Source organism: Macrobrachium nipponense, chromosome 14 (assembly GCF_015104395.2).
Source record: "Macrobrachium nipponense isolate FS-2020 chromosome 14, ASM1510439v2, whole genome shotgun sequence".
In the NCBI taxonomy this organism is placed as follows: Eukaryota; Metazoa; Arthropoda; class Malacostraca; order Decapoda; family Palaemonidae; genus Macrobrachium; species Macrobrachium nipponense.
The window spans coordinates 24,765,927-24,787,553 of NC_087207.1; the positions used below are offsets into that span (position 1 = coordinate 24,765,927).

At 37.0% G+C, this 21,627-nt stretch overlaps 2 protein-coding genes across 2 annotated transcripts in view; one reads left to right on the forward strand and one right to left on the reverse strand.

The window, feature by feature from the left end:
* Positions 1 to 21,627, reverse strand: part of LOC135226400 (von Willebrand factor A domain-containing protein 5A-like) — a 442,225-nt gene that overhangs the window by 183,723 nt on the left and 236,875 nt on the right. The window lies entirely within an intron of this gene.
* Positions 12,652 to 21,627, forward strand: part of LOC135226404 (von Willebrand factor A domain-containing protein 5A-like) — a 192,592-nt gene continuing 183,616 nt past the window's right edge. The window contains exons 1-3 of the mRNA XM_064265923.1: positions 12,652 to 12,704; positions 19,346 to 19,425; positions 19,560 to 19,678. Of these exons, the coding sequence (XP_064121993.1) occupies positions 12,667 to 12,704; positions 19,346 to 19,425; positions 19,560 to 19,678 (237 nt within the window). The 5' untranslated portion in view covers positions 12,652 to 12,666. The remainder of the gene's footprint in view (positions 12,705 to 19,345; positions 19,426 to 19,559; positions 19,679 to 21,627) is intronic.

Below are 21,627 nucleotides of genomic sequence, written 5' to 3' on the forward strand. Positions count from 1 at the left end.
ATGCCATTTTTAGTGATATGGTTCATAATTCCTAAGAATAACAACGAAATTTGATATTTTCTTTGTTTACAATGCTTGACCTCAAACATAGCAGGAGCTAATCAAGTACTGGTATGCTGTGACGTCATAAGAAAACTATCTTAGAACTGCTCTCGTTATCTTAATAATCAATTCAAATAGAGAATTTTAGTTATATCATGTCGAAATTATAAAGATTAGTTGTTTCCAAGATCTGACCTTTACACATTGCACTTTTGATCTAGGTTTATTTAAAGTGCCTGTGCCTTTATCATAACTCCATCTTTTCGAGACTACGTTTGCTGTCCATAGGAAGTCTATGAAGAGTTATCAATATCGAATAGGTATGTGGAAGCAAGGTCTACGCTGCGTATGTAAACGAACTGATTAGAGATCAAGGGTCGTAAGCAGACGGTGTGACGTCACCACGACCTCTACCTGCGCACATTAGATTTTGGGTTATCCGATGTATTCAGTAGTATAAGAAACAAAAGAACTGCCCAAAGCGAAAACACCGAAATTATGGCGAATCCGGGAGAATGCCTAGAAATTTAATTTATGAAACTTCAATCGACCCTTGATTGCAATAGATTGATTGATTGATTATGGAATTTAGGGCATAGCCCAAGCGCTGGGACCTGCAAAGGTCATTCGGCGCTGCAGTATTATATGATTAAATGAAATGAATTAAATGATTGAATACATGAATAAATTAAAACCTTTTACACAAATGACAATTAAAACTGCAATTAAAAACATCGAACGACACACAATAACCAAGACCAAGACGAGCTCACATCACATATCAACCAAACCAAAACCATTCACTCTCACTCAAAACCACTTACACTGCAACCAAAGAATCCCACAGTTGAAGTCACACAAACACACACACAAAACAAAACAAAAATAAAAAAACTGACATGCACACATCCATTCAACACCATTTAACCTTAATTAAAAACAGCCAATAAAATTTTTTATAATAACCAGGTACTTAGAATGATGACTATAAACAAAAAAATAAAATCAATGAGTTAAAATTTGCCACAAATTAAACTTCATAAAAAATTTCAATACTTTTTAAAAAAAACTCACTAGTGCAGAAACATCTGCTTTGTCATCTAGAACATCGGCAAGAGATTTTCCATCAAGGTGGAATCTCTGCCTCTGTTCTCTGTAATTTACACAATGCACCAAGATGTGCTCCACTGATAAGGTTGCATCACACCTAACACATACTGGTGCACTGCCACCTTCTAAAATAAATTTATGGGTTATCCTAGTGTGCCCAATACGAAGTCGCCCCAAAACAATTTCTGTTCTCCTCTCTTTTTGAAAAGAAGAGGGCCATTTTTCTATGCTTTTCCTTATCTGCTTATATTTTTTATTGTTGGCTAAGAGAGGGGAGGACCATCTTTCTTGCCATTTCCTCAAGATGTACGACTTGATGGATCTCTTCATATCTATATGTGGCACTTTGGTTATCTGATACAAATTACTCGCAGCCGCTTCTTTTGCATATCTGTCTGCCTCCTCATTCCCGCGAATTCCAACATGAGCCGGGATCCAGCAGAAACATACCAATTTCCTGCGACACGAAATCCAAAAGAGCCACTCCTGGGCTTTTTGTACCAGAGGATGAATTGTATACAGCTGCTTTAATGAATCTAACGCACTTTTTGAGTCACTATATATTACAAAATTTTTCTTATTCGAGTTACGAATAATTTCTAAAGCTTTAACTAAAACTGACAACTCTGCAGTGAATATGGAAGCTGACTCAGGCAATTTTGCCTCGTAAATTTCATTCCCATGCACAACTGCACACCCAACTCCGCTATCAGACTTTGATCCATCAGTGAAGATCTTCACTTGCCCATCATGTTTACGGTCATGCTCCAGAAAATTAGCTTTTATCTCTCCCTCAGACTGTTGTTTTTTGTCTATTTTCTTAAAGCATAAGGAAATCTTGGGAATAAGCCATGGGGGTACAGAGGATGGTTTTACTTCTTCAACTTTTTGGCGCTGAATAACCATGTCATTTAAACATTCCAACTGTCTTATTTGAAAAGGTTTGGAAGATCTTTCACCAAATTTTCTAGAGTCACACTCCTCTAAAATTTTTCGTGTGGGGTTCTCTCGAGAGCTTTTTAGTCGCATGGTGTACCGCAACCCAAGCTCTTCTCTTCGCAGATCTAAAGGAAGTTCATGAGAGTCAATGTAGATACGTTCAACGGGAGATGTCCTGGAAGCACCTGTACATATCCTTAATCCCATATTATGTACTACATCCAATTCCTTTAACCTGGACTTGCAGGCAGATGAATATACCTGACAGCCATAGTCCAGTTTTGATTTACATAAGGAATCATACAGCTTCAATAAACTTTTCTTATCAGCTCCCCAGTCGAATCCCGATACCACCTTTAAAATATTGAGGGATTTTTTAACCTTTGTTTTTAGAGAGTCAATGTGACGCCACATTAGCTTGCTGTCAAATATTATGCCCAAAAACTGTACTTCTTTTTTGTAAGGAATATGACAATCCTTCAGTTTCAAATTTGGGATAGTTTCATTGCGGGTACATCTGGTGAAACGAACAGCCACAGTTTTAGATGAAGAAAATCGGAAACCATGTTCATCAGCCCATTTACTGATGACATTTATTGTCTTTTGCAGGTAGTTACAGGCTGATACAGCGTCGTATGTGGTGACGTAGATGGCAAAGTCATCCACAAACAGTGAAGCCCTAACTGGAGCGGAAACAGATTTCACAATATTATCAATAGCAATGGCAAAGCAGGTAACACTCAATACGCTGCCTTGTGGGACACCTTCTTCCGTCTCATAACAAGAAGAAAACTTATTCCTGACTCTCACTCTAATATGTCGGTCCTTTAAAAAGGAGTTGATAAAGTTTAACATATTGCCCCTGATTCCCATTTCATTGAGCCGTTTAACAACGCCAAATCGCCATGTTGTATCATAGGCTTTCTCCAGATAAAAATAAATACCCCTACTGTTTGGCATTGATTGGAAAATCCCTGCTGAATCTGATTTGATAATCTCAGTAAAGGGTCCAAGGCTGCTGAACGATTTTTCCTGAAGCCGAACTGAACAGAGGATAACAATCTGTTTTTCTCTAAATGCCACATTAGACGAGAGTTCACCATTTTCTCAAATAATTTACAGACACAGCTTGTTAGTGAAATTGGTCTGTAACTAGTGGGCTGATATGGATCTTTGTTTAGCTTTATGACTGGAACCACTATGGCTATCTTCCAAGATGGGGGAATGATGCCTGTTTCCCAGACCTTATTGAGTATTTTCATTAGATATATTTTAGCATGTTCTGGAAGATGTTTAATCATGTTGTAGGTTATGTTATCTGCACCAGGGGCTGTTGACTCACAAGATGAGAGAGCCTCTCGTAGTTCCCTTAGTGAGAATTTAGCATTATATGCTTCATTGTTTTCAGTGTTGAATCTAATTGACACCTTGGTAATTTTTAGAGCTTGATATGTCAGCAAAATGCTCACCAAATTTTTCTGCAACATCAGCTGGATTTGAAATAAGGACATCATTGATTTTTAGAGTAGGAGCAGGTGATGGAACAAATTTCCCACTTAGCTTTTTAATCTTTTTCCATACTAATCTCTCTGGTGTTTTAGAATTGATACCATTTATATAGTGGAGCCAAGATTCCTTTTTAGCTTTTCTAATATATTTTCTTTGTTTGGCTAAGGCCCGTTGGTATGTAGTTTTCGTTGTTCCTGAAGGTTTTGCCTTGAATTGTCTATAGCATTTTCTCACTATTCTTCGCAGTCTGCCACAGGTTTGGTCCCACCAGGGAACTGCAGGCCTGCTTGGTTTACCCTTTGTTCTTGGGATATATTTCTCGGCATTATCCAATAAAGTTGAGGTCCAGTAATCATATGCATCTAAGTGTGACTCAAATGACTCTACTTCCTGATGTAATTGAAAGCTTCCTTCATACTTCCTCCAATCTGCTTCATTTTCTTTCCACTTTATAGGAGATTCAGAAGGTATGTTTCTAGCATACTTTAAATGTATGGGAAAGTGATCACTTCCGTGCAAAAGTTCATCTACAGACCAGTTGAAGTCCAAGTGGACTGCAGGTGAACAAATGCTTAAATCTATAGCTGAAAAGACATTGGTGTAGATGTTATGAAACGTCATTGAACCATCATTGTAAAGAGAGAGATCATTATTTAAGATAAAATCATCGATGGTTCTACCTATAGCATTCAAGGTATCACCTCCCCATAGACTATTATGGGCATTAAAATCTCCCAGTAGTAAGAAAGGAGGAGGTAGTTGATTAGCTAGTGCCTGAATGTCATTCAAAGTAATTTCTGACCTAGGTGGGAGGTAAATAGAGCAAATAGTAATCTCTTTTTCAAAGCATGCTCGAATGACGACTGCTTGTAGGTTTGTGTTCAAAGGAACACTTGTATGTTGCAAAGACTTTTTAACAATAATTGCAACCCCCCATGAGCTCGATCACCATCTCTGGGGTTCATCACAAACATTTTATAATTTAATCCTGGATTGTATAATGAGTTGCCTAACTTAGTTTCTTGAAGGCAAACTACATCTGGATCATGATGGTTCAATAGTAATTCTAACTCTTCAGAACGAGTCCTAAGGCCTTTGCAATTCCATTGCAAGATACTAAATTGGAATTTTAACTGTGATTCTTGTGCCCAGCCAAGTCATTATTTAGCTGGGTTTTCAAAGTAACACAACTGAATGTTTTTGGATTTGAAAGTCTCTTAAGTCTGGTGCCTGGGAGACTTTTATTTTTATTAGATGAGGGGAGTTTGAACATTTTTCCTGCACATCCTGTTTGTTCAGTTCGAGACTAGATTTATCGAAATTTTTAACTATATTTAGCGAGTCAGCATGTTTTCCCTCCACTTCAGAAGTAGCTGTTTCTGCGTATGATTGAGGGGATTGGGAGAGGTCGGTCATACTTAAATTTGAGCAGGACCGAGACATCTTTTCCAATGGCTGTGAGGTTGATAATGGCTTAAAGGGGTCATCAAGTGCATTGAATCTGTTGGAAATTGGAGTTTTAAACTCTATAGGAGAGGATGTTCTACATTTCTTTGACTTCGGGGGTGACTGAAAACTGTCATAAGATTTGTTAAGATTTCCTCTAGATTTTATTTTTCTTTGGGCTTAACAGAGGAGCTCAACTCTGAGACAGCATTTGCTTGCAGGTCAGGAAGAGGTTCATCAATCACAGCTTGTACCACTTTAGTTTGAAGTTCATTACATACCACAGAAGTTGAAATATCCTGAGAAGGTGTATTATTTTTAATGATGGGTTTAGCAGGCTGATGGAATGCATTATTTCCCAAAACAGTGGAAGCAAATGAGGATCCAGCACTTTTGTTAGCACCTCGAACAAAACGTTTGGCTTCTCCTATGATGATAAAGTTATTATGAGCAGTGTTTACAACTTCTTGTTGTAAAATATATTGAGGACAGCCCCTCCAATTGGGAGAATGATATAGCACCCTAGGAGTCCTACCCAGATATACACCCCACACCCAGTGCCTTGAGGGTCGTCAGTCCGTCGAGATCAGACCCAGCACTGAGTGCAGTTTAACATAAAAGTTTCCCCTCGCTCGGACACGTCAGGTACTCCAGTTCTACGGGTGAGGAGGAATGCCGTCCAACCCCACCCTCCATCAAATCACAAGGACTGTCAAAGATTGGCCAAGTCCATTCCAAAGGTCGTCGACAAAAGCAGTCCAAAAAAACAGTCAAAATTTAGAGGTTGGAGAGAAGGATTCAGGAAAGAACGAGAAGAGAGAGTTGTAGGATGTTCCGTCAGGACCCGGGGCACCTATGGGAATGCACGAACATTCCCACAGAAGCCAGGGTCCCTTATCCCCTCACCACTGGAAGGAGTCCTACTCGAGGGGTTGATTGCAATAGAGATTTATCGTTTTCAATTCACGATGATAACATAGATGCGCAATAATCGAGTCCACTTCTTGGCGTCACCAAGTTGTCAAGTGGGCCAGCACCCCCTCCGAAGAACATTCTTCCCCCCGGGCGCGACTTGGTAAGGTAAGGTGATTGCAACTCTCTCCTCTGATTGAGCCGGTTAATAGTTGTAAGATATGTGCTTCAGTTAGATTTATCGAGGTGCATCCGTCTCGTAATTGAATTGACTAGGTCAGGCCGTTATCGCTTTAGATGTGTTAGCTCTTCTTATATTGGGACCCTTTTGGTAAAGGAATTAATTGTAATGTTTTCTATTTTGTGAAGATTACCTCCTTCAGGGACTTAGTAATGACCATTTAGTAGTAGATTTACACGTACGAGAATTGTAATATATGGGAATTCTCTTTTTTCAACTTGCATAGTTTATTTTTGTAATATAATTGTTAAAATTGCTGACCTTGTCTGTCCAACCCTATACCCTGGGTAGCTGGTGCTTGGTCCTTTACGATCTTGTCATCGGCCCTCAACATCTGGGCAACGTACTTGTAAATTGTGATAAAATGGCAACACTATTGTTTGGTTTTCAAGACGAGTACTAACAATCTTTTTTCGTAATCATTTTTAAATAGGGGATTAACATAGTTTACATTGCCATTATAACTAAACCCTTAAATGCCGAACAGTAAACTTTTAGGATTATTAATTATGAATGATAGATGTCATATTTAGTGATGGCAAAAACTTGTGAATGTAAAGGATGAACATATTTCTCAGTATATTTTTTTCTTCTTTTTTTCTTAAGAGACCTACTGGAAGCAAATCTCTTTCCATTTCCTCAGAATGAAATACAGTAAGTCTTTGCTGCATGAAAATGTAATTATAGATATCAGAAAAACACATAAGCAAATGTAGTTATAATTTTATTTCACTAAACAGATTTTCTACTTTGTAATATATATATATTATTTATATATATATATATATATATATATATATATATATATATATGTGTGTGTGTGTGTGTGTGTGTGTACAAAAATAATAATTTTACCTTTATTTTCAGCTGTATGTTAGTACTCGTTGGTCATTTTTGTCTACCAGAACCCTTACATTTTAACGAAATTGTATTTATTTAAAATTTTTATTTATGAAAGGTGCTGCTGCGTTAGTGCTCGCGACCGCTAAATTAACTTTCCCTGAAGTGCGCTGCCAGAATCATCAAAGAGCAACAGGCTGACCCCCACACCTCTCCAGACCTTGGTCATAAGTTATAAGAAATAACGCAAGTGTTTCCCCTAGATTCTTCTTGCCCAGGACTTCTGAAGAGGCGGCGTAAACGAGAAAAATGGACAAAAGACTGGTTGTTGAAAAGACAAAAGCTATATCACATAAACATTTTGTCAGAATTTATTTGAGAAAGGCGACTGGTCTACTTATCTTAGAATGGACCATGAGACTTATTTTTATTTATGTTTTTTGGAACTGTTCTCCATAATAAAATCCCTTTTTTGGAACTGTTCTCCATAATAAAATCCCTTTTTTGGAACTGCTCTTCATAATAAAACCCTTCATAAGAAAAAACAAGATACCTGTATGACGAAGTTACGAGGATTTAAATTTCACCACCATCATTTCTGCGCAGTCACTGGGGAAAGTTATACGTGAAACGTCCAAAGCAATATGGACTTCACTGCGAAGGAACATTTGAAGGTAAACAAGTTTCAGACCAAAAACAAATATTTATTTTCAATTGAAGAACTACATATAAAACATATATAATAATAGCTGGCCAAAAATTTGAATAATTTAGCTTCTCATAATTATATGTAGGTAAATACATCCATTAATACAGACACACACATACACTATATAAATATATATATATATATATATATATATATATATATATATATATATACATATATATATATATATATATATATGTACAATGCACTCTCAAAATTTTAGGCAAACCGAAAATATACTTCACGCCTCCCCACACACGATGAAAAAGGTTGTCAGTAAACTACTAAAGGTTAGTTTTTCGGTAATCACGAAGTCCGTCAGTTTGCTCCACAGGCCAGTCTTTCGGACAAACTACCCCCATACACGCTTAAACTGGCTTGCAAACCTCTTTTGACAGTCTAACTGACGTTTGGAGTGAGGTGTATGGGCCCCCCGCACTTTTGACCTTACTGGTGAGTACATGTACAGTGCACTAACATTTCATTACAGCCTACTGCAATAATTCCAAGTTGCTTCATAAGAACCAATATAAGGCCCTTTTTACAGTTACCTTGGATGTGAGGAATTCCTCTCACAACGATTTTATTTTCTAATATTTTTGTGTATTCACTTGTTTCCATATTTTTCTTTTATTATAGTTATTAGAGTCTGTCTCATAAGAAATTATTGATTGATTTTCACTGCATATTGCCGTCTGTCAGGTAATCGACAGACAGGAACTGTTACTGTATTTGTATTCATGGGAAAACCAAATATATTCGCATGCCCATATATTTTGTAAAGATATGCACGTCTACATTGCATGACATAATAAGGGTGGAAGAACCACATCTATTCGAGAATGACACTTTACATTATTTTATCTGATTTTGCTATGTTCTAGTACGTAGTATCTGTGGTGCGCTTGTTCTTGGTGAATGTATTGCGCATATTACGTATGGTAAGAGTTGGTGTCATTGGGTCTTGTTTGTGCCTCTCGCCAGAGAATCCATTAGGAGAGGTCAAAACTAAAATTGTATTGACACACACCACCAATTAATTCACTACATTTAATAAATATGTTGAAGTTGCACACTATTATATTTGGAATTTATTTTCGACAACGAAGTTGATAATTATTGTAGAGTTTTTTATGTTCATGAAAACCTTGTACGTCAGTTCTACATTCGTGGTAATTGTATAACTTGTCTCTTTTCCCCAACAAAACCCGAATGCAGGACGGAACGAACAGCTTCTTGGCTCAACTTTTGAGGTGACCTGTTATATAGTGTTGTGTAGTATGTGTAGTGATGTGTGTGTGGATTTAGAAAGGGCAATTGCCTGATTCTTTGAATTTTGTCGTAATTTGTTTCATGTGAGTGCCATTGATTTACAATTCCCCTTGAGTGATTAATTTAATTTGTCACTTTTATGTTATTACTCTTTGATATGTTTAACATTTAGTTATTAAATTAATTTTAACTTTACATTTATCAAATGCGTTTCAATATCCCTCGATTTTATTTCATTTTTCCTATGTTTCAGTTTTGTGGATGGTGAATATAAATTGATCTGATAAACCTTCATTGTGTCCATACTTTAAGGTTATGCAAATAACTTAGAAACGAGATAACACAGCGGCCCTCCAAGGTCTGAAAATCAACCCGTGAGTACTCGCAACATTTAGAGAGAGAGAGAGAGAGAGAGAGAGAGAGAGAGAGAGAGAGAGAGAGAGAGAGAGAGAGAGAGAGAGAGAGAGAGAGAGAGAGAGAGAGAGAGAGAGAGAGAGGCGTACCTCTCGTCGTATCTCGTATAGAGATTTATGATCTGAGTTCATGTCTACAAGGACTGCTCAGTAAGTGAAAGTACTTAATTGTGGTACTATTCATTAATGATATTGGTGTGTTATCCTCGTTAATAATGAATTGGGTTGGGAGATATTTAGAAACCGCAAAGGGAGTTTTGTGGAGTTGTTACGTAAGGCTTTTAGGCTTTTAGTGGTTTTTGACCAAGTAACCACGTTAAGCATATAATACAGTCCACTTTAAAGCCGGCCACACACATGGAGTTTTAACTGACAGTTATGACTGTTCAATTATAAAATCCTAGCCGCTCTCGGTGTATTCTTTGTAATGCTACAAATAGAAAAAAGGAAACTAAAAAGCGTAAACAGTGTTGCAAAAAGTGGTTACTAAGGCGAAATCAATGTTCTGATATTAAATTATTAAAGGAATTAAGTGAAGAACCAATTGATTTTCTCAATTATTGTGCAAGGTTCTGATCGATAGCGTTCAATAAATTCAACAATCACTTCGTTTTGTTTACGTGCCATCTCAACAAACTGCACTCACCGCTACCACCTGTAGAAATGAGAAGTTGAGAACTGTACAGTTACGAATCCCCACACACGCTCAGTTAAAAATATGGAAAAATGAGCAACTGAGATACCCAGACACGTGCAGTTTTAACTGACAGTTATAACTTAACAGTTATAAGTCAGTTAAAACTGCACGTGAGTGGCTGGCCTAAGTCCATCTTTTCCGCCACATTGGAGGATACTGTCCAGACAATAACAAGCACTGATCACACTACCGTGGACAAAACTCTTGTCTCGCGCTATGTCAAAGTGACACTTGTCTCTTGTCTCTTGAAGCGACCGCAGAAGATAAACACCCAATGTGAACTTCTACGTCTGGCAACTGTACTCGAAATTTCCGGCGCCTACCTCACTGTTCATGAATATCTTACTTGTTACGAAACAACACTTTATCTTAGCATTCATTTTATTCTATTCGTATACCTGCGAGCAATAAAACGTACTAATAATACCAAAGAACGATAAAATGCAGTGACATTGCCGTGTTTCGCTACAGAAATGAGTTTGTTGTGGTTATTGCATCACATTAAGCACCGCTCTTACACGGTCTCTTCATAAGGCAGGTTGACATTTTTCTTCTTCTTTAAAACGCCTTCGTTAAGCAATAGCTTTGCAACCTCTCACAACAGTTGTCTTTGCAAGGTTCCTCTGTCAGTTAAGTGTTTCACATTTCTCTCTTTGTCTATTATCATCATCTTCCTTGTCTATTTCTAAACACATCTCGGCTTCCATTTAGCCCTTCCGTCTAACTTCCTTTCCGTAGCATAACCATTTTGAATAGATAAGGCAAATTTTTAGTTTCTTCTCAAACGTATCCACATTTCCACATCTGTATTGCATCTTGGTTCCAATAATCTAATAATCTATATCTACGTGTTTATTTTTTTCCATGCAGAGTAGTGTTTATACTTTGGAATATACTCATAAGGTCTATGTTATGATCGCGCTCTTCAAACCTGACGCAGGTGGTATCTTTATGATGGTACTTCATAGAGGAAAATAGGAACACAATTACTCAACGCAGCTTACACTAATCGACGGAGAAATTCATTTCTGATGAATCTTTACAATCTAGGAGAAAGAAGAGTAAATATCACTAGAACACTCCGGTGCAGCATATGAAGACCATAAGCATTCAAGATTATATATATATATATATATATATATAAATAAATATATATATATATATATATATATATATATATATATGCAATTTTTTCGAACATTAAAAACAAATGCAGTGTAACATTGCAGAGTTTCGCTTCAGAAATGAGCGTACGTTAAGGCTATTGCGTCACGTTAAGCAACTTGGAGCTGCGACGTTATCTTGTGGCAAAATCCAAAACAATGAACAAGAATTGATTGCCAAAACCCGGAAAGTTTCGGATAGTGAATGTGATATCGCTAATGTACTACAAGTTGGTATATATGTATATATATATATATATATATATATATATATATATATATATATATATATATATATATATATTGCTGTGTGTGTGTGTGTGTCAACTTGTAGTACATTAGCGATATCACATTCACTATCCGAAACTTTCCGGGTTTTGGCAAAAGAAATGTAAATCAATTCTTGTTCATTGTTTTGGATTTTGCCACAAGATAACGTCGCAGCTTCAAGTTGCTTAACGTGACGCAATAGCCTTAACAGACGCTCATTTCTGAAGCGAAACTCTGCAATGTTACACTGCATTTGTTTCAATGCTCGTAAAAACTGCAAGTAAAATGAATAGCAAGATAGAAGTCTTGTAACGTCAGTTATTCCCGCACAACGAAACCGCAGACATGCAGTCAACGGAGGGAGGGCCAGCATCGTTGCCAATTTAGTGGAACTTGACACATACGCCGATGCCTTTACAAACTGTTTCCGTGAATTCTAGATGTCATAGTAATGCAATAATGATTAAATTGCGCCAATATTTATGTGTGTATATTACAAATAGATTCGCTAAATTCACTTATTTCCCGGTTTTGTGTAAGTAAGTCGTATCCCAAGTTTGGAGGGTAAACACAAACCAATTGGCAACAGTGATTCATAGGCCAGGCAAGCAAGTATCGCTGTCAGACGTACGTAAGTAGTCACACAAAACGGGTTACCCTTACCGCCCTCTTATTCTCGGTCCCACGGTCTTCCTGTCTTGTTCTGCCGCTTTTCCACTTATACAGTTTCATCATCGTTGACAAGTCGTAAGAGTTTATCTGCACCGAAGATTCCGTGTTGACAGTTTCGTCTTCGGTAGTGTGATTAGTGTTTGCCATTGTGTTGACACCATCCACCAATGTAAGTATTGTCAGCTAAGATCCTAATGTTGCCTGTGAGTAATGTCATCACCTCAAATAACTAGTGCTGTTAAGTTAAATCCAGAATATTTGGTGTTGCCTAACGATTCGAAACATAGTGCATTTTGGTGAAACGTTAGTTCATTGACAACCCGAGTGTAGAACTGGATAAAAAAATAAAAAAATCAACTCAATCTAAATAAATTATGGTCTTCAGTAAGTACAGATTTCATACGCGTTGTATTCTATCATACATTTAGTGTATGACGGAACATCGTCGATGTGGCTGGTTCTTACGCAAGTATGGGCAATCCAATTTCATCGATAACAAATATTGATGGCATTATAGCAAAATCGTCGCGTATTTATTTTATCAGGAATTCGGTATTGCCGTAGCGTATCAGATTTGAGTGGATTTATTCGGTAACCATGGAGATAAGAAGGCTCACCCCCCCCCTTCTGCCCGTTTATCACTTGTTAGCATCGTATCCCGATGGCCCCTTCACCATTCGATATTGCGGAAGGGAAGGCAACGGTTTTCCCGCATGCCATGAATTGTCATTCATTCAGAACTTTGGAAGGAATGCGATCGTTCATTTGGTAAATACTTCATACTGACGTCATACCCTCAAGGCATAGTCCCTGATAGCTATAAAGTGAGTTATTAAATTTGAAGTAACTGTTAGATGTAGAAAAATATATAATTGTACATTTGCAAAAACCCATTCCCTCTTCAAAACATATTCACATGACTCAGGTTATTAGATATAAAAGAATTGGTAGGAAGTGAAGGAAAGTATGCAATGTTACCTAAGATGATTTTAAAATATCAGTGCACATTAAGATGAAAGGAGAAAGATGTTTGTGAACATAACAGAAGTGTCGTTATTTTATTTTTACGTTAATGCTATTTATAGATCCAGCTTGGTTTATTTTCGAAGTAGACATCTGCACTTTGCTTGCATGCAGTGTAACTCGGCATTTAATCAGTATATCCGCTAAGTTAGTTATAAATGAACATGGGAGCCGTTTCTAGGGGGAAACCATGACGACGACTACTACTGATTCTAGGAAACCCATGAAGAAGGGATCATAGGAGGACCCCCATGACATCACGAACGTGAAGGGGAAAAACTCAAATTTTGGGTCAGGAACACGAATTTTAGTTTACCCTCTCTCCAGCATCCTAGAGGTGTGTAATGTTGCCAAACGAAAGATGAAAGCGATCTGAAGTATTTTAATAGGTAAAAAATGAAATTTTGTGCGTGTATATGCAGACAACAGAATCTATGTGTCATCCATAACGTCCACTGTCTCAGTTACTTTTCAATTATTTGCTTTGATATTGATTTTTATTTTGCTTGTTATGGTACGATATTTTTTCCTCTGGCATCGTCGAAATGTATCAACAACATCATCTCCATCACCACGTGGACAGTGAGTGTTTCCCGATCAATTCTGTTTAGGGGGCGTGTTCGCGCGTGTGCTGTTATTCTTGATCAGCTGTTGTCTGTTTTTATCGGGTTTTTGCTTGTTTTTTTGGCTAATAATCATGCCTAAGAAGAAGTGGTCGAACAAGCGTTTAGTGTCTGCAAAAACCATGCAAAAATTACACGAAAAGATGAAAAAGGAAAGTGAACAAAAAAGAAAGAATGGAACAGGAAATGGCAACTTGGAAACTCCGTCGCGCATGTGTGAAATGGAAAACATTGGTTTTCCTACAAATATATTCTACAAGACACCTACTAATATAAGTGAAACTGTGGGGTTATTTGATGATATCGAGGAAGAATTTTCATTAGTGCTATCAGATGATGAAGATGATACAATTTGCCCTGATAGTAGTAATACGAATCATGAAACTTTAAACTGCTTTTTCTCAAAGTAGCATTTTTTTTTATTCAAATGCTAACTACTTCCTTATTTATGAACCAATTTTGAAAATTTAAAAAGTATTATAATTCTGGATGATTGTAGAAATAAAACATCCTATTACATTTTTCATATCGCCGAAAAAAAATTATAATATATTGAAATTTGAAAATTTTGATTTTTTTTTCCAAATTTTTGTTTTTTCAGACAAGACAAAAAAAAAAGGAAAACTATGAAATATCCTAGGTCATTTCTATTTGGTATACTATAAGCTTTATGCTGGATTTAAATTTTTTCGAATTGATTTATAAATAAGGGAGGAGATAGCTTTTAAAGATAGAAGAAAAAACAACCAAAAAAAGTGAAAAATATTTCAAAAATAAATACTATTCAACTTAGGAAGATGAAATTTGGCTGGCGTATTCTGTGCATATAGGTGAATTTTCTGTGCAAGTTTCAATATCATAGTGCAAAAATTACTCCCCTTTGAGTTTCTTACCTGAACCAACGCCCTTTTGGTCAGCTGCTTTACCCCCTTTGACTTAAAAAATCTATCAGCTGTTCTATTAGAAGCATTGAAAGTACATGTAATGCGGCGCCTGCCTGTTCAGTATCAATATCCAAAAAAAAGGGAAAAAAACGCCCCGTTGTGCGCATGACGTCAGGCGGGAGGCAGTCACGCGCGCAAGTTAACTCTGGGAATCAGTCACTGAAGGAGCTTTCGATACAATACAATCTTTGAATGTTTTTAACCGGATTTCCAGCTGGCGCTAAGAATATCCTATTGTTAAAACCGAAGGTTTGTTTAGCTATGAAAAATACAAATTGATTTAAAAATTGGTCCTTTTTGCTGTGTTTGGTTGTTTTCCCATGAGGAGTAAAAGAAAACGACACTAGGTTCTTGCAGTTTGCCCAAAAGGACGAAGATAAGAAGAAAATGGGTTCACCTGTGCAAGAGAGAAGACCCAATGAACACTACTAAGGAAGCTCCAGTGTGAGTCTACTTTATGAGAAGTGCTTGCAAATGAGAGCAAAGAATAGAAAACTTTTGTATCAGTTTCAAAGTGACCTCATTGTGTCTTCAAAGTCATTACTTGAGTTATAGTATGCTATGGTGAAGATGAATGTATGATATTTAGGGCTAAAGCCCAGGCACTGGGGCCAAGAAGTCCCTTCAGCGAATGGTGAAGAAGTATGATATTTCATAAATTCTGTCGCGAATTTTAGCGACTTTTAAACAATTCGTTTAAACCCAGATGTTTTGGGACGGACAGCCTAACATCGAAGAAGAAAAATCTACAAACAGGAGGGTGAAGATGGAAGGAGAATGGTCTTTTACAATGATGATGGGTCAAATTAAACGGTGATAAATTTAACAATGTGAGGGAAATTGATACACACAGCTTACTCAAACATAACAAGAAAATTAATGCACATATGATCGCACACGCAGCAATAAGAACTACTAATCTAAATTCACTTTGCTAATTTGGAAAAATTGCCAAAAATGATTCGCATTAGAATGCAACAATGATCTGATGCGGCTGAATGGCTAAGCAACAGGTACGTAATTCTTAAAATGACTGCCCAACAGATGGGAACTTGTGTGGATAAATATGATATTGCCCCAATCATGGTACGAGGTTCTCTAGATTCTACCTCTTTGATAAGTGCATGACTTTGGGTAATGTCTCGGACAAATAAAATGTGATCCTATTGTAGAAGTAAAGTAAATTCCTCGTCAAAACATGAATATGAAAGAAAACGGAACATTCTTGACGTCATCAAGTCTGCCCATGTGTTGACATTGTATTCATTGGAGTTTGGATATTGTTCAGTATATGGCTGTACGAAAAGGAAGCGTAGTAGTTGTACATCATTGTTGCATATACAGATGAATTTGTAGTATTTAAACTAAAGCAATGTTTCAAGTGTGAGGCCTAGACGCATTAGAAAGTACCAGTCAAAATGATATAAATTCTCTAGGTATGCTAAAGAGTTGAGAAGCTCTGATTTTTCCATCAGATGATGTCATTGATGTCTGCATGACCTGTGAAAGGTCTTCAGAATACATGCAGCATATCCTGTGAAAGGTCTACAGAATGTATGCAGCATATATTGTGTCATCAGAGGGAAAGCTTGTCAGACTAACTAATAATGAACCGTTGATATATGTTTTAGAAACCGTTAATAAAGCTTGTATTCATCATATAAAAGACTTTGGGCCACAGGAAAATCACCTTGTATGTTTGATGAAGGTTATTACAGAGAAATAGATGTCATTCTGTTGGCAAACAAAGAGCAGAGTAAAAGTCGTCAAGAATACACAAAACTGATACTGTTCACAGGAATGTAGAATTTAGATCATACAGTGCTATTCATTTTGGGTGGACGAGACTTGAGTGAGAGGAGGTGGACAGCTGTCTTTGGGGTGGACATATGGGTGGACGATAGGTTGGTATCACAGGTGAAATATTCCTAATAAAGTTGAATCTATTGTTCTTCTTGTACTATCACTTAACTTAAATTATTGCCAAATAGGATAATTATAAATTTGCATGTTAATGATTGAATTTATATGAAATTTCATCTGTCTCTCATGTGTTTATACATTAATCTACGTTTAATTGATGTGAATAATATACATGCCATAAATTGTAATGCCTAATGGGAGTTCAACTGCTGTTTCTTACATACATATTTGTGGCATGGATATGTAAATCATATGTATATTTTTTTTGTCAGAACCATGCTAGATTAGTGAGAGAACAAAATCTTTGAAATAACCACTTTTAGTAAATCACGACTACAGGGCTGACATCAATATGAATTCAAGCACTTATTTAGAATATAGTATATGTGATGGCATGTCACTGTACTCTTAAAAGGCATCTAATTATTAAATTTTTGTTTTATTATGAGCATTGTCAGACCATACACAATAAAAACAATCTTACTATCATTTCTCCTGGAAAATTTTGCTATATATTGATACAATATTTCTTTGGATATTGAAAAATAGATCTACTTTAAATTTATAAGAAAATGCCATGTACTTTTCGTGATTTTTTATTTTTCGTCTAATATTAAAAAACAAGTGGTAAATTCCCTTAGCTCAGGCTAGGAGACCGCAATGATTTGGTCTATGTGTACGAAACTTATGCTGGCATCAACTCAGCTGAAATACGTGTTGTCATGCGAATATCAGCTGCAAATCAAGCAGACTGGCATTATGATACTAGCATGTACCAAAACGAATTCTCTTTATCGTGGTCACTCAAGGACAGAGAGAGAGAGAGAGATTACACACAATGTGGCCTCCATTTATTTCAGTGTCACTCACTGCAGATTTTTTAAAAAGTATTCTGTTACATAATACACTGCGGGAATTGATGAAGTTCTTTTGTCCAACATCACTGGAGACCTTTTCTTCAGAGAAACTGTACTCAGCTTTATACAACTGTACGTCAGGGCTATTAGAGTGAATCATTTATGTGATTATAAAACCTCAATCAGAAAGCAACTGCTGAGAAGGTTTACATCAGGAATTTGAGAGTGACTTGTGAGTTCCATCCACATAAATGATGGTTCCATTCTTAACCCTACAGTCAATAAGGACATTTACAGCAGTGCTATTTACCTGAATGTCCATTGCTCAAGTGAAGAACATAATTTGCATACCCTTTCCTGAAGAGCTGTGGGTTGAGTAAAAGGGTTTCTTATTTAAATATGCAAGCGTCGAAAGTATACACCTTTGATATCTCAGGTATAACCCCCTCCACCCACTCACAAGTGACACTGACGCTTGGCAAGTATACTTTATCTGTTGTATTGAACAGGTTACATCTAAAGCGAGGGGAGGTTCCTTCGTGGACTGAGAGCCAGTTACCAAATTCCAGTATTATAATGGTGTAAATGTTAATATTTTAGCACTTAATAATTCTTGTATGTTTTTTTTCCATCTGTTGTGACCCCGGTTCAGCTGCAACATTTGCACCATGGTCCACTGAAATCTGGCTGTAGAAAAAAAAAAAAAAACTGTAAGGCCCCCTCTTTTCCTTGTGAACCGAAGCATGGGCTTATTTTGCATCAGGTGGTTAATCTAAAGCAGAAAATATAATATTATGCCTGAACAGTCTGGAATTTGTATGAACTGGATCAGCGAATGGTGTAGATGATGGAGTATGAGGCCGAACTCCAGTGAAACGATTTTCCACCCCATCCTCCCCTTCAGGTGAATGGGACTTTGCTGAATGAGTCTGAAGCTTTAATTAATGCTGTAACTTTAGACTCGCATCTTACTTTTGAGAAACGTCTAATCAAAGTTTCAGCAAATGCCGCACTAGAGTTAAATATTGTTTGTAAGGCCTCTTATATTTAGAAGTGACGAAATCAATGCTACCTGTTTTAGGTCATTTGTCCTTGTTGACTAAAGTACTGTACTCTGGATTGGATGCCTGCTCCTACTAGAACTTTATCTCTCTTAGACAGAGTGGTTTGCAGTGGTAGTTTTCTCTTTTCCAATATTAGCAGTTATGACTTGGACCATCACCAGATGGTCTCTTGTTCGTCAATTTTTCCAAAGTTGTATTTCAACAGCGACCTTTCACATTCACGGTTGATCCCTCGTTGCCTTTTCCTGCTGAGAGCAACCAGGTTTGCTGAACTGCAGAGCCACGAAGCAGCAAATGTGCCTCGCTGTCGAAAGTCTAGGCTCCATGATCCTTTATTCCTCTCACTGTTGGACTGTGAAGCAGGAAAAGCCTCCCTGTGGCTGTCGTGCAATTGGAATTTCTAAGTGCATTACTACCCTAATATAAATCGTCTTGTATTTTAATAATTTACTTACATTATTTATTGGTTTATTTGCTAATTTGTTTTTCTAATAACTGATCTGTTCCTTCTATATTTCTTACCATTTGTTACTTCTTCCGAATGAACACCATATTCTTTGGAAGCTTGAATTTCAAGCCAATGACCCCTCTGCACTTTTACCATATGAATAGGGTACATTTTCTGAATACTAATAATAGTAGTGTATTAAGTATTCATTTCTTTATTTCATTTCAGTTCAAAGATGACTCCTTGGGGTTTAATTGGGCGAGTTCAAGTTGCTGAGGAATCTCAACATATCGGCTTTGGTTATTACGGTAAGGGCTTTCTTTTAATACTTTCACCATTTGTTTTTTTGTGAATTTATCAATAGATAAACCCAGTACTATCTGTGTTACTTGCATATCCTGTATGGAAGTAGGTATTTATTTATTTTTATTCACTTTGACAGCCCGTGAAGTCCGTGTGGTAACTCTGAAGGCAGTTGACATCAATGTTACAGTACGCGGATTTGCTGCGAGAGTAGAGGCATCTCTGACATACCACAATGCCACAGATAATGCTCTTGAGGTAAGACAAAGAAACTTGTTTAAAACCGTGTCATACAGTGTACAAAGCTGTTTTGCTTCTGCTTAGTGCTTAGAAAGGCATAGTTGTCAGGGTGGTGAGAATAGAAAGAAAGACAACTGGCTCTTTGGTGAATATCCTAGTGCTACCAATTATCTATATTCTATACCAATGCATCTGTAGTCCCCTTTCTCAGGATTTTTAGCAGATACTGCTTATATTTTTTGTTTTTTGTTCTTCAGCCTACATTGTAGGAGAATGTTAGCATGGTACTATACAGTGATTTCACTTTAGTAGTGGAATTATGCATATAACTAGATTATTGGAGTGGTTTAGTACACCCAGATTGACTTCTGTTTAGGGCACTTGGGACTAAAGCAATCCAGACATGGAAATTAAGTTAAAAATGTCCAAATTATAAAAAAATACATGTCCAGAAGTACTACATCTAGCAGCACTAACCCAGCAAGTTTGAGAAGTTTTTTAAAACTAAGTAGCATCTAAAACTAAGATCATAGACATTATAGTAATATAAATGAATATGAATATTATAAGAAAAATCTTACACTGTACGTAACTATGTAGTGTATGGGCACATGCTAGGAATATCAAATGTGTTTATCTCTTTTTGGTAGTAAATTTGATAGTAGTCTCATCTTTAATGCCATGAAAATAAAAATAAGAACAGTATAGAGTAAAATAAAAGTAAAAAAAAAGGGAAGCAACGAGTGTGTTATAGGGTCCCTCAGTGGAATACCCAAGAATCAAACTCGCATCCACCAAAGTGGTGGCCAACACCATACCGATCACACCACTGAGGTGCTTTGTACCTCAGTTAGATTAGATTAGATTATAAAATTTTTGGCACATAGCCAAGCGCCGGAGCCGAGGGGCCATTCAGCGCATATGTATCTTTAAGAATAAAAGTCACTGTCATACAAACAAACATACACACAACCGATTAACATACAAATCATTCATTCATAAAAACCAAACAAGAAACCTAAAACAATTAAGAGAAAATTACAATTCATAAAAAAGACCAATATTTTTTCAAAAATGTCATAATTTGCTCTGCCTGAGCACCTTCACCTAAAATATCGGCAAGAGTCTTATTTGCCAGCAAACAAGCTCTACGGTTTGGTTTCAAAATGAGGGCACTCCACCAAAATATGCACCACAGTCAAATCCACATGACAAGTGGAACAGCGAGGAACCTGCCTATCCGCTCCACTCATCATTAGATACCCGTGAGTATATTTAGTGTGGCCAATACATAATCTAGCTAAAAACTATCTCAGACCTTCTATCCATCCGGCTATGAGGCCAAGGATGAACAGAAGGCCTAATCGACTTAATTTAAGATTATTATCTAAAGTAGACCAGTGGGGCCTGCCACTGGTCTCTACAATAAAATCGAATGGTACTTTTAAAATCAGATACAGGGACGCCCATGTTGGAAATGTGCCTAAGCCTAGTTGCAGCCTTAGCAGCAGTGTCGGCTCGCTCATTCCCAACAATTCCAACATGGGACGGAGCCCAACAAAACCTAACAGAAAATCCTCTTCTATTAATTAAAAGATAAAACCAATCTTGTACTTCTTGCACTAAAGGGTGGCAAGAGACTAGGCTTTTGAGAGAAGATAAAACACTCAAAGAGTCAGTAAAAATGGTAAAAAACCTTGTTAGTACAAGAACTATAAAAAACATATTTAAGAGCAGTCAAAACTGCCAGCAGTTCAGCTGTAAAAACAGAGGAATTAGATGGAAGCTTCTTTTTAATTATATTATCACTAGTCACTACAGAGCAACCAACACCATCAGAACCCTTCGAGCCATCAGTATATATATGATGAGAATCACCATGTTCAGAAGCATGATCCAAGAAACTTGCCCTCAACTGATCACCAGAACTGTTGCTCCTGCTGTCCCTAATTGGGCAGATTTCTATG